General features: G+C 38.9%; 2 protein-coding genes across 9 annotated transcripts in view; one reads left to right on the top strand and one right to left on the bottom strand.

The window, feature by feature from the left end:
• Nucleotides 1-2,783, top strand: part of LOC111070860 — a 16,279-nt gene extending 13,496 nt beyond the window's left edge. Inside the window, exon 4 of the mRNA XM_022361872.2 lies at nucleotides 2,615-2,783. Within this exon, the coding sequence (XP_022217564.2) occupies nucleotides 2,615-2,703 (89 nt within the window). The 3' untranslated portion in view covers nucleotides 2,704-2,783. The remainder of the gene's footprint in view (nucleotides 1-2,614) is intronic.
• Nucleotides 1-12,239, bottom strand: part of LOC111070857 (lipoma-preferred partner homolog) — a 20,831-nt gene extending 8,592 nt beyond the window's left edge. For 2 of the 8 annotated variants that reach the window (XM_041593408.1, XM_041593409.1), the window contains exon 1: nucleotides 9,956-9,982. In XM_041593408.1, coding sequence (XP_041449342.1) covers nucleotides 9,956-9,967 — 12 coding nt within the window. In that variant the 5' untranslated portion in view covers nucleotides 9,968-9,982. Of the gene's footprint in view, nucleotides 1-117; nucleotides 445-9,955; nucleotides 9,983-10,873; nucleotides 11,113-11,608 lie in introns of those variants that run through there. The other 6 variants (XM_041593405.1, XM_041593406.1, XM_041593410.1 and 3 more) reach the window with 6 other exon arrangements.

The following is a 12,239-nucleotide window of genomic DNA, read 5'->3' as shown; positions in this document are numbered from 1 at the left end:
GCATGCCTATTAACTTGTGTAATAAACATAATTATTTATTTACTAGCTGTACGCAGCCACGTTTCACTGTGGCACATTAGGGTTGCATGGATGAGAAGTGAGTCGAATAATACGTACAACATAAATTTGGATTTGGAGGGTATACACAATACACAATATTCCATTCCCATTTCCGGCATCTTCAGTTGATCGACTGCCATTCCATCTCCCGCTACGCATATGGATGCTTCATGTTATTATCTCACACGGATTTCCGTTCTTCCTCATTCATATTTGAAAACCATCTTCTTGTGCAGCATCTTTATTAATCTGTATACATATATTAATGATGATAATACTCATACTCATTCGGACTTTTTCAGCACTTTTAAACAATTTTTAAATAATTAGCAAAATCGGTCTAAAAAGATTTATTTCATCTATACTATTTAAGCAGTCGAATCCGACTGAATTTATTGTTTAATTTATCTAACACATTCCATACAAAAAATCAAGCAAGCGTTTGACAGCCAAGGACAGGCCTACTTCATACAACAAAACAAACAAAATTTTCTAATTTTCCGCTCAATTTTCTTAATTTTTTCTTTCAAAATAAACTTCTCCTGACAATAACAAAAAAAAACGAGAAGGAACGTGTGAGTCGCTTCTGGGGACGCGACTCTACTTATACCCGTACTCAGTCAGTATACATTTTTGAGCTTATGATTTTTTAGAATTTTAGAATTTAAAAAAAAATTTTACATTTTACATTTTTTTTGCTACATCTGTTATCTACATATACATATACAATGTATATTATACATCTAACATATAGATTGTACATGTACCATTTAGAATGTACATCTCCTCCGCTAGGGGTAGCTTGCGCACTGAACGCGGCGAGTGTGCGAGCGTGAAGGAAAATGAGTAGCTTGGTCGTCGGCAGGAGGGGGCAGGGGAAGAACATGAAAATGAAATTCTTCATTCTGGCTATAATTATGATCCGATCTGATTCAGATTCGGCAATCTGGTAGATATGGTTATTCTCTACAATACTGCGTTTTTAGTTTTATCGTATCTTTAAAAATGTGCCTGCCACAGATTTTCGTCCTTTGTGGGGGCGGAAGGGGGCGGGCGAAATTTTGAAATACACTTGTAGCAGTGTGATATCCCATGAGTCTGGAAACCAAATTTGGTTGCCCTAGCTCTTATAGTCTCTGAGATCTAGGCGCTCAACAAGACGGACAGACAGACAGACATGGCTACATCGACTCGGCTATTGATGCCGATCAAGAATATATATACTTTATGGGGTCGGAAACGTTTCCTTCTCTGCGTTACACAGTTCCACTTTAACCACAAATCTAATATAGCCCTTAACTCTTTTTTGAGTACGGGTATAATAAAAAAAAGAATTAACAAATCGGTCCAGCCGTTCACGCGTGATGCCGTGAGCAATGGGAAATAGGGATTCTTTTTTTTATATATGTATATAGATTTTGTGCGCGGTTAGTCGTGTGTTAATTGTTTGCTTTCCGTAAGTACACACAAACTACAAACTAAGCTCTCTTGTCGTAGGTGTTCTATCACTCTTTCCCTATCATCTATACCTAACTAACAGTTCTTCCGATCTCGCTCACGAAACTTTCCTTGCAGTAGCGCTCCCTCTCTCATTAGCTGCTGCTGCAACTGTTCTCCTCCTCTCTCACTCTTTACCGATTTCACTTGATGCCTTGTACCTTGGTCTGATAGCTATTTGTTTTCAATTTGAAATATTATTATTATATTTTATTTTATTTTTTACTCCTTATGGGACTTATGGATTACTCAGTTTCGCCAAAACCGGCAAGAAGAAGATCAACCACGACCAGCCGAGCATCCCTTGCTGGCTCTGTGACAACGTAGTGCACGCAAAATGCGTTGGGTTTTCGGGCATGGTGGGTGATGCTATATCGAAACGTAAGGCCTGCATTACAGTTGTGAGGCATGCCGTCTGGATGAGAAATACATGGTCATGTTAAGAAGGCAGACGCGAAAAGGCTTTAAGGAAGTGAACGTCGGCTTTAAGCAGCTTTACGATCGCCTCTTAGCCATGGAGTCTCAATTTTGCAGTTTTAAACTGCTGAATGAGTCTCCTAGGCGCAAAAAATAAACTCCGCGGGATCTGCAAGTGCCAACTGTCTCTCAACCACTGGCCGATGCAACACTGACTCCGAGCACTCCTATAGTGCAGCAACTGTCACTCAAAGGGCTACGACAGCTGCTGGTGATGCAGATTCGGAAGCCGAATTGATCATCTCGGAGAGAATGCAGCCAGAAACGTCTGTAGCCTCCGTGTCCGCACCAATTTATTTATCTATACCATCCAGTTCGATCCCACCAGTAAACAGACGTCCAGGACCACCGGATATTGCCATCACATCCAATGATGTAGCTGCCTAAAGGTAGATATTTAACTTTTCTTATGCTAGGGATAGCTTCCTTTAAGATAAGCGTCCCCCCCACTTAATTTTGGCCGGAGCATTTAGTGGTGAAAGAGTTTAAGGCTAAAAAAAGATAAGACCTCTCCCTAATCAAAATCAGACCAGTGTTCCATCTCCACCCTCATTATCCCACTCTTCTTCCTCTCTTTTAGTTACCTACAAGGATGCTAGAGGCTGTACGCGCTCATCGGGACGGACGGAAAGACAGACATGGCTATATAGACTCGGATATTGGTGCTGATCAAGAATATATATACTTTATATGGGGTCGGCGTTTCCTTCTCTGCGTTACACACAATTACAATATATTTCATAACTCTTCGATTACGAGTATAAAAAGTATAAAATCTATACATATAATAATAATAAAAATGGATTGAAAATTAAGTTGTATGCACTCTTAATATTGTATTTAACCCAATTAACTTAAAGAAGTAGACTGGAAATCGATTTTGTATGCGAAAAAACCATTTTTTAGAGGATGGTCGGCGATGGTGGAATCCTCAAAAATTATGAAAAAAATTTTAAATCGCTCTGTCAGTGATGTGATAGTTCTTAGACGGTCTATTATACATTATTTGAATGCAAGAAGTCCCAGAAAGCTCCGCGTTTGGATCTGAGAGTACATTTTGGAAAAGCGCATGTGGAATGGCCTGTCACAGTGACAAAAATACTTTTGACTGATGATAGTAAAGTTGTATTATATGGTAAGATAGACTCAAAAGAATATGTTTGGCATTCACAGAAATCCGATTACCACCAAAAATCATGAATAAAATAGCATTGGGAATGCTAGGCTGAGCCTTATGGTGCCCAGCTCATATAAGCTAGTACTTTCTAGCCTAGTCGTTTCAGTATAGTATGGTTTTGAGCGAAACTGTGTATGTATGTATACTTTAGAATACATTACATTCATATTACAGTTGAAAAATTGATGTTAAAAGGATCTTTTAACAGGATTTTTATCGGAAAAGATCGACGTTTTGCCATGGCCAACTGTCCAACTGGATATAAATCTCATCGAAATCTAATGCTGAATACCAAATAAATTGTTGCAACTGCAAATCCGTGAACCAGAGCCAAGTTTTAGCAAGTTGTTCATGGATTATTGGCTCAAATCCTATTGAAGCGTTGGCAAGAGATTAATGACCCATATCCGGCCGGTGAAAGTTCGCAATGAAAACCAAATTGAACATGAAGAAAATTAAATATATGTTTTTATTCGAGTTTCGTTGTTTTTTTCAATTTTCAAAAAAAACGCTAATATTTCATTGAACAGCATATTTTATGGGTATTCGGCTTATGTCATGTGAAACAAGAAGATGTAATTCAAATGTATGGATATTTCTTCGGTTTTCTAATGTTAACAGTCCAGTCTATTTAAAAAGGTATCAAATGTTCAAGTTCGATAACTGGAAATGTCTTAAAAAGAGTTTTGAAAGTGATGAGGTGCGGCACTACTATTTCATTGAACACAGCTGTATATAGTTTTCAAAAAAACCATAATCGAAGATACACGTCGTGAAAGTAAGTAATCGGAATATCTCTATTAATCTAAGGCAAGAGGAACGTGCAGAAGTAAATGAATGGAGACGTGCCCATATTGCACAGGTTCGCGCTGAACAATTACCAGCTCAAATTCGATCAGTAGACTTAAATCGAGCTGCTTTCGAATACGATTGTGCAATAGCCTACCATGATCTTCGCTGTCTGTCAATCCAATCAAAACATTTCCTGGCCAATCGTTCGTTCTCTTTCGTAGTGACCAGACGTGTTTTTGTTTTGCGCTCCGCATTTTCCTTTTGTTTAACTTAAACTCTAACTTACATTAAAATCAATTTTTACCGCGGGTGCATGCCTGATAACACTACTCGACAAAATTGAACTTTTTATTTAGGCTGTGACCAAAAATGACTTTTTCTGATAGATTTCGGAATTTAAAAATTTTTGTAGTACTTTATTATTTTTTTTATGGTGTAATTTTTTTTTAAAGAATTTTTAAAATCTGGTATTTTCTTTCATGGTTTTTTTCAGAGGTTGTGCTTCTATTTTTCACATAACTTAACTATCTTATATCTGGTTGCATAGACCTTTGCAGTTCTGAAAAGCTAACAAATGCAGCTATAAATCAGATCCAGACCTTTTTTATCTGCAGCTTAACGCCTGGAAGATATTAAGCTTTCAAATTTCATCATTTTTTTGCGGTATTTTTCCCAAAATTTTGACTCTAAAAACTCGGGAAAAGTCGAAAGAAAAACCTTTCTTGGCATGCATTTTTAGTTTTAGTTTAGTTCGGCGTCGTTTAAGGTATTGTTCATTAAAATCTATGGATAAAAGGTGGAGCTAAAATTCGTTAACCAAACCTCAAAAGTGAAAAAATAGACAAAAAATACTTTTTGGAAGGTTGCGGGCCCAACTGCCAATTGGAAACAAAGCAAACGAAAAGGGGTTGAATTTTTGGTAAAAAGTATTTTTGGGAAAAATACCGCAAAAAAATGATGAAATTTGAATGATGAATCTTCCAGGCGTTAAGCTGCAGATACAAAGTGTCTGGGTACGATTTATAGTTGCATTTGGCAGCTTTTCAGAACTGCAAAGTTCTATGCAACCAGATATAAGATACTTGCCGTCTATCACTATCTTTATCACCTAACTCTCAATAACTGTCCTTTCTCTCTCGCTCTTGTAACTTTTTGTGCAGTAACGCTCTCACTTATAAGCTGTTGCTGCAACCACTCTCCTCTCTCATCTTATTTTTACCGATTTCGCTTTAAGCATTGCTCTAAGCATTTGCTCTGCACAGTGGTCTGATTGCTATTTGCTTTGAACTTTTTTTTCCCAAAATAAAAAAAAAAACGAGAAGGAACGTGTGAGTAGCTTCTAAAGACGCGACTCTACTTATACCCGTACTCAGTCAGTATTTACATTTTTGAACATATGATTTTTTAGAGTTATAGAATTAAAAAAAAAATTTTACATTTTGCATTTTTTTGCTACATCTGTTATCTACATCTACATATATTATGTATATTATACATCTAACATGTAGATTATACATGTACCATTTAGATTCTACATCTCATCCGCTAGGGGTTGCTCGCGCACTGAACGCGGCAGAGTGTGCCAGCGAGATGGAAAATGAGTTGCGTTGTCGTTGGCAGGGGGCAGGGGAAGCAACTGAAAATTAATTTCGTCATTCTGGCTATAATTATGATCCGATCTGATTCAGATTCAGCAGTCTGGTAGATATGGGCATTCTCTACGATACTGCGTTTTTAGTTTTATCGTATCTTTAAAAATGTGCCTGCCACAGATTTTCGTTCTTTGTGGGGGCGGGGCGAAATTTTGAAATACACTTGTAGCAGTGGGATATCACATAAGTCTGGAAACCAAATTTGGTTGCCCTAGCTCTTATAGTCTCTGAGATCTAGGCGCTCATCGAGACAGACAGACAGACAGATGGACAGACAGACAGACAGGCTATATCTACTCGGCTATTGATGCTGATCAAGAATATATATACTTTATGGGGTCGGAAACGTTTCCTTCTCTGCGTTACACACACATCCACTTTTACCACAAATCTAATATACCCTTTAACTCTTTTTTGAGTACGGGTATAATATGTAATTTTCGTCGTCTGTGCCAAAAAAAACCAGCAAGAAGCAGATCACCCATGACCAGCCCAATATCCCTTGCTGGCTTTGCGAAAGCGTAGTGCACGCAAAATGTGTAGGGATCTCGGGCCGTGTAGAAGACGCCATTCCCCAAAACAACGGCCTGCATTATAGTTGTGAGGAATGCCGTGCTGTGGAAAACGACATGCGTTCGTTTATGAGGCAGACGCGAAGTGGCTTCAAAGAGCTGATCGTAGGCTTTAAACAGCAATATGATCGGCTCTTGGCCATGAACACTTAGTTCAGCAGTTTACAGCTGCTGGCTGAGTCTCCGAGGCGCAAGAAGTCTACTCCGCGGGGCTTGCAAGTGCCGACTGCCTCATGTCCGCCGGCATCTGAAAAACTTACTCCGACCACTCCCTTAATGCAGCAGTTGATTACGTTTGCTACTCCAAGGGCAACGATCGCTGCTGGTGATGCAGATTCAGCTCCCGAATGCGTCACTTCGGAGAGTTAGAAATGTCTGTAGAGTCCGTGTCCGAAGTTTGGGCAGGTCGGTACACAATTTTTAGAAATGACCGTTCGTCTCGACGTGGAGGTGGGGTCCTCATTGCAGTGGACTCAAACTTCACGTCAGAGCATTTCATAGTACAGGTTGAACAAGACCTGGAATTCCTGTGCGTAAAACTGATTTTCCCAAGCTTTTCCATTTTCATTACTTGCTCGTACATATATTTTACCTTCTTCGGATATCTTTATATACGAGCATCGCCTGTCCGCTTTAAAAGCTGTTTCTTCCTCGCTATATGATAAAGACCATATGATAGTTCTTGGTGATTTCAATTTGCCAGGTACTGCTTGGTCTTCGGTAAACGAGTCTAATAATCTTTTGCCCATGTCACGACATGACTTTATCGACGGCTTGCTAGACCTATCGCTGTCTCAAGTCAACCATGTGAAAAATTCCTTGGGTTGATTGCTTAATCTGTGCTTTGCCTCGGATCCGACCATAGCGTTGTTAACCCGAGCCCTTCCGCCCATTATACCTGAAGACTCCTACCATCCTACATTCGAAGTGTCAGGTGATATTGGCCCTACTGTATTGGATCGATCTGAACGTGTCCGCTGCTTTCGTAAAGCCGAGTTTACGAAGCTTAATAACCTTATTAGGGATTTTGATTGGTCCGCTCTGTACTTGTGCACTGACGTTATGAAAGGCACAAACATTTTTTACAATCTACTAGACACACTTTTTGATTCTTGTGTCCCACTTTCTTGTCCGGTTAGATCTGGGAAGCCTCCTTGGTTTACCAAAGAGTTATCCAGTCTAAAAAACTTTAAATTAAGACTTTATAAAAAAATTCGAGAAGTTGTTTCTCCTTCTTCTCTCTCGCTGTGTAATAGCTCGGTAAAATTTCTCCGTTCTTAACGCCAAATGCTATAAAAATTGCATATCTCGGTGCAGAATACGATTTTCATAGGGCCCTAAACAGTTTTACAGCTTCGTAAATAGTAAGCGTAGAACGTCCGCAGATCCATCCTCGCTATCATTTCTTAATATGTCCGCAAACAATGATCAGGCAATTGCCGATCTTTTGGCCAAATCTTTACAAACAACCTATTCTCATGAAAACTACTCTGGTCAGCCGTATCCATACAGTTTACCAAGGTCGAATGGCATTTTCAGCGCCTTGTTAAATGAAAGCTCACTGCTTCATTATCTTCGACTAGTTAAGCCGGTGTCAGGTCCTGACGGAGTTCCCGGCTGTATACTCAGGTACTGTGCCGACGCTCTGTGTGGACCCCTGCTTAAACTATTCACCCTATCCATTAACGCTTCATGCTTCCCCCATCTGGCAGGAATCTTTTATTATTCCGCTCCATAAGAAAGGTAGTAAGTCTGATGTAAATAATTATAGAGGTATATCTAAGTTATCCGCTATTCCTAAAATGTTTGAAAAAATTTTAGCTCCGCATTTGCAACATCTCTTCAAATCACTTATATCTCCGTCTCAGCACGGATTTATAAGGCGGCGATCAACAACCACCAATTTATTAGAGTTTACCTCTTTTATCATTAAAGGCTTCCAAGGTAACTTGCAGACGGATGTCATTTACACTGATTTCAGTAAAGCATTCGATTCTGTAAACAATTCCCTTCTAGCACAAAAACTTGACCTTTTAGGGTTTCCGCCTAATATTTTGAGATGGATTTCTAGCTACCTACGTTCTAGGTCTCAAAGAGTCCTCTTCAAAAACTCCTTCTCTTCACCTTTTAAGGTTACTTCTGGAGTACCACAGGGCAGCCATCTAGGCCCCCTACTATTCACAAACTGCGTCCAGTATAAGGACATTTCATTTCACTCTCGCATGCAATCCGATCTCAATAACTTTCAGTCATGGTGTTGTGCAAATAGACCCCAAGTTTAAGTTTTCTGAACACATTTCTACCATGGTAAATAAGGCCATGGGCGTGCTTGGGTTTATAAAGAGGTGGTCAAAGGAATTTGACGACCCCTATATAACGAAGACTCTCTATATCTGGCTTGTTCGTCCGATTTTAGAGTACGGCTCTTCTGTATGGTGCTCCCAGTACAAAGTACACCAGGACACCAGGTATATAATCAGTCCAGAAAAACTTTTTATGCAGGGATGCAGGTGTGAGACTGCCATCTTACCCTCGTAGATTGCTTTTAATAAACCTTCCAATCTTAGTTAGTCGTAGAAAAATGCTTGGTGTGATTTTTATGCACAACCTGATCAAGGGTGACGTAGAAAGCCCTGACTTGTTGAGCCGCATAAACTTTACAATTCCTGTTAGATCTACCAGAAACTTTATTCCTTTGTTCCTTCCGCTTTGTAGATCGAATTATTCCTTGCACGAACCATTTAGGGTCCTATGCTCGGACTTCAATTCCCTCTACCATATAATATCCACTACTAATTCCCTTCCTCTAATACTAATACTAACTACTAATACTAACATACCTTTCCCGTAATTAGTACTATTTCTTAGCTATCTTTGCATGTTTAGCTCTTTGAGTTGTGTTTAGCTCTTTGAGTTGTGTTTAGCTCTAATTGTCCTCAAATTTTAGTCTAACACCTATCTTTCCTGCATGCTCGCGATCGGTTCGGTAACACGAGTCGCGCGCCATGCGGCACCGCCCCTCGGTCGGTTGGGCGGGAGGAGGGGCTGCGTTTCTGCCTGGGTTCCGCGCGTAGCAGGCTTCGGCTTTTTGTCGCATGGGCCACTTGATGGTGCAGTAATTGCATATCAACGTCCAGACAAAAAATACACAAAAATATATCGGATGCTTTCAAATGATGTCATTTGTAGCCGAAGTTGTTGAACATGAACATGAACAATTCTCATTTTTATTTTTGTTCGAAATGGCTTTAAAACATTCAGATTCAAGGGCACATTCGCCATCGAGCGGGTGCTTTGTTACCACCGAACATCAGAAGTTTCTTCTTATCTATTTCGTTGGATATTCAACAATAGAGCTAGATAGACGTTGTACAATTTTTAGTGCACCAAACATGAAATGGTACACCAATTGAAAAATTTTCTGCATGAGCATAATGAATTGGTCAGATTGTTCAAAACTGCATTGGATACAATGCAGTCTGACGACCATAAAATCATTATCAGAGCAGACAATAGACCAGGTGGAGGCCATGCAAGACAATTCAATACTCCAACCATCAATGAAGTCGCAATGGTAATTGTTGGAGAATGTAGAATCATGCGATATTGTTCTAAAGCGTCGGGACGGCGGATAATTGCAACGAGTATACGAGACTTTATATTTAAGTGATAAGCATCCTCTTCACGGTTGTAGAATAAAAAAAAGAAGTGATGAATTTTCAACAAACCTGTCGTCCCATCTTTGGCCAGCGCAATGAATTGTTACGCGTATCGATTGATGATTCGGCAAGAGGTTGACAATCATCTGTTGAGATAGCCCCGGTTGGTTTAATTTCATTCGTTTTAATCAGTCGAAACTACGATCAGAAGAGTACATCCACTGGCGTGACGCTATCGCTACTGAAGGAAACACCGCTCTCCCAGCTTCTTATGTTAGAAGCCCGCGCCACATGCATGAGTACGCTCAAGATGCGATGATTTATTCCGGATTTATTCATCACGTTAGCTTGCAATCCGAAACGGCCCGAAATAACGGATCTGTTGCTCACAGGACAAACATCCAGCGATCGACACGATATCAGGGCACGAGTTTTCTAACAAAACATCAGGGACTCATGAATTACATTGTTAAGGAACAGTTTTTTGGCGAAATTCGTTGTTGGATGTACTCGATTTAATCGCAGTAGCGTGGTTTACCAAATGCACACATTTTGCTTTGGATGTTCGACAAGATTCGACCAGACTATTCGTAGGCGTTTCAATATTTCAATACTATAGCTAAAAAATACAATACAATTTTACGCATTCAGTCTTTAAAGGGTCTAAAATTCCCCAAAGGTATTGGTCCTTAAATAAAGCCATTATGATTTTTTAAGAACAGATAGAAAAAATATGGATATTTGATATAAAATTAATTTTTTCTGTTGAACTTAACCGTACGCCAAAATATAGGTGCTCAAACTAAAGTGATAGTAGGTGTACGAATAATATGTGTGCTTATGTATGTACCCTTTATATGCCTTAGATGGCTTTGAATGCACGGTTATTATTACAAACATGGTATTGTAGGGCTTATGATTTTACATACAACTGCAAAGTGAGGTATATGTAGATGTAGCTGGGTTTCATCCGGAATGAATGCATACCTGAGGCATCTCATTTTGCTTTTTCGGCGGCTTCGGAGGAACAGATGGAGCCATTTTCTTATAAAGAGTATCATCTTGTGCAGTATATAAATTTTTCTGTAAATTTCCTACTAATTCTGCGACTTTTCCATGCCTTACGGTACACCCTTTCGGCGGCAACGGCTTATCGTTCAATACCGACAGATCCATAAGTTGCTGTTCCAAGGATTCCATGCCGACACACTTAGATTGATGTTAATCTTCAATAAACGTAGTGTAATAAAAGTGAAAATTAGAATAATTTTATTTTATTTAGTTTAATTTTGACACAGTAAATAGTGAGTAAAACATTTAATACTAAAGCACACTGGCTGACAGATTAAGGTATCTAACCTAAGCTGGGAGGTCAAAATGGATAACGGACTGTTCTGTAGGGAACCTCGGGGTGTGTTTAAAGGAATCATATTTGGAAAATGCAGGGCTAAGCATGTTTAAAACTAGTTTATGAGTCGCGACCAGGACTTCGGTTTCAACCTTAAGCCCTAAAAGATGCCAAACCCACGGAAATTAAGCAATTTCAGTAGATTTATTATATCTACACACTACTATGGGGTTCTAATATATTTTTTCTTTGGGTGGAGAAACCCTAAATTGATCAAACAGTAACGGTAGAGCTTAGATGTTAATATGCATATGAGGTCAACAAATGCTGAATGTACATTATAATATGTATGTAAATCAGATAAACGTACAAACCTATATTTGTGTGAAAATATATTTATTACGATATTTTATTGATTTTTAAAGTCATTAATAGGTCACCACATTCACGCTGAATATCTTAATGTTATTTTCCATCCCATGTTAACTAAATTAAATTCGACACAATTTTCCTGTTGTTTGTTTCGCGGCGGTCGATTTAGAGATTGCACATATTCGATAAACATAATTTATTGATCTTACAGTATCTATAGATATGTGTGTATATAATAGCCTTTTTCCTATCGATATGGCAAAAGACGCAATGAAGCAGAATAGACGTACACATTAGCAGACGCAGGTTTTTGCGTAATGATACTAGCTGATTTGTGTGCTTGATGACGAGTAGAGTAACCAAATTTTGGGGAATCAACAGAATTATACAATACGACGGCAAAATGGATTAAAGAGAATTGATGCCCATATATATTTATTAGTTTCAGACATTTCTTATTCGAGTTTGTGGGAGTTCCTCTTCAAACCATGAAAACCATCGAAGTTCTTCTCCAGTATTGTTATATGGCCTCAGGGATCACAAAAATGTATGATAATAACTCAATCAGTTTAAAATATTTTGTTTACGGATTTGATGTATATTTTTTACATTTTCGCACAATCACAACTTTTT

Source organism: Drosophila obscura, unplaced genomic scaffold (assembly GCF_018151105.1).
Source record: "Drosophila obscura isolate BZ-5 IFL unplaced genomic scaffold, ASM1815110v1 contig_187, whole genome shotgun sequence".
In the NCBI taxonomy this organism is placed as follows: domain Eukaryota; kingdom Metazoa; phylum Arthropoda; class Insecta; order Diptera; family Drosophilidae; genus Drosophila; species Drosophila obscura.
This window is presented reverse-complemented; position numbering and strand designations above follow the sequence as displayed.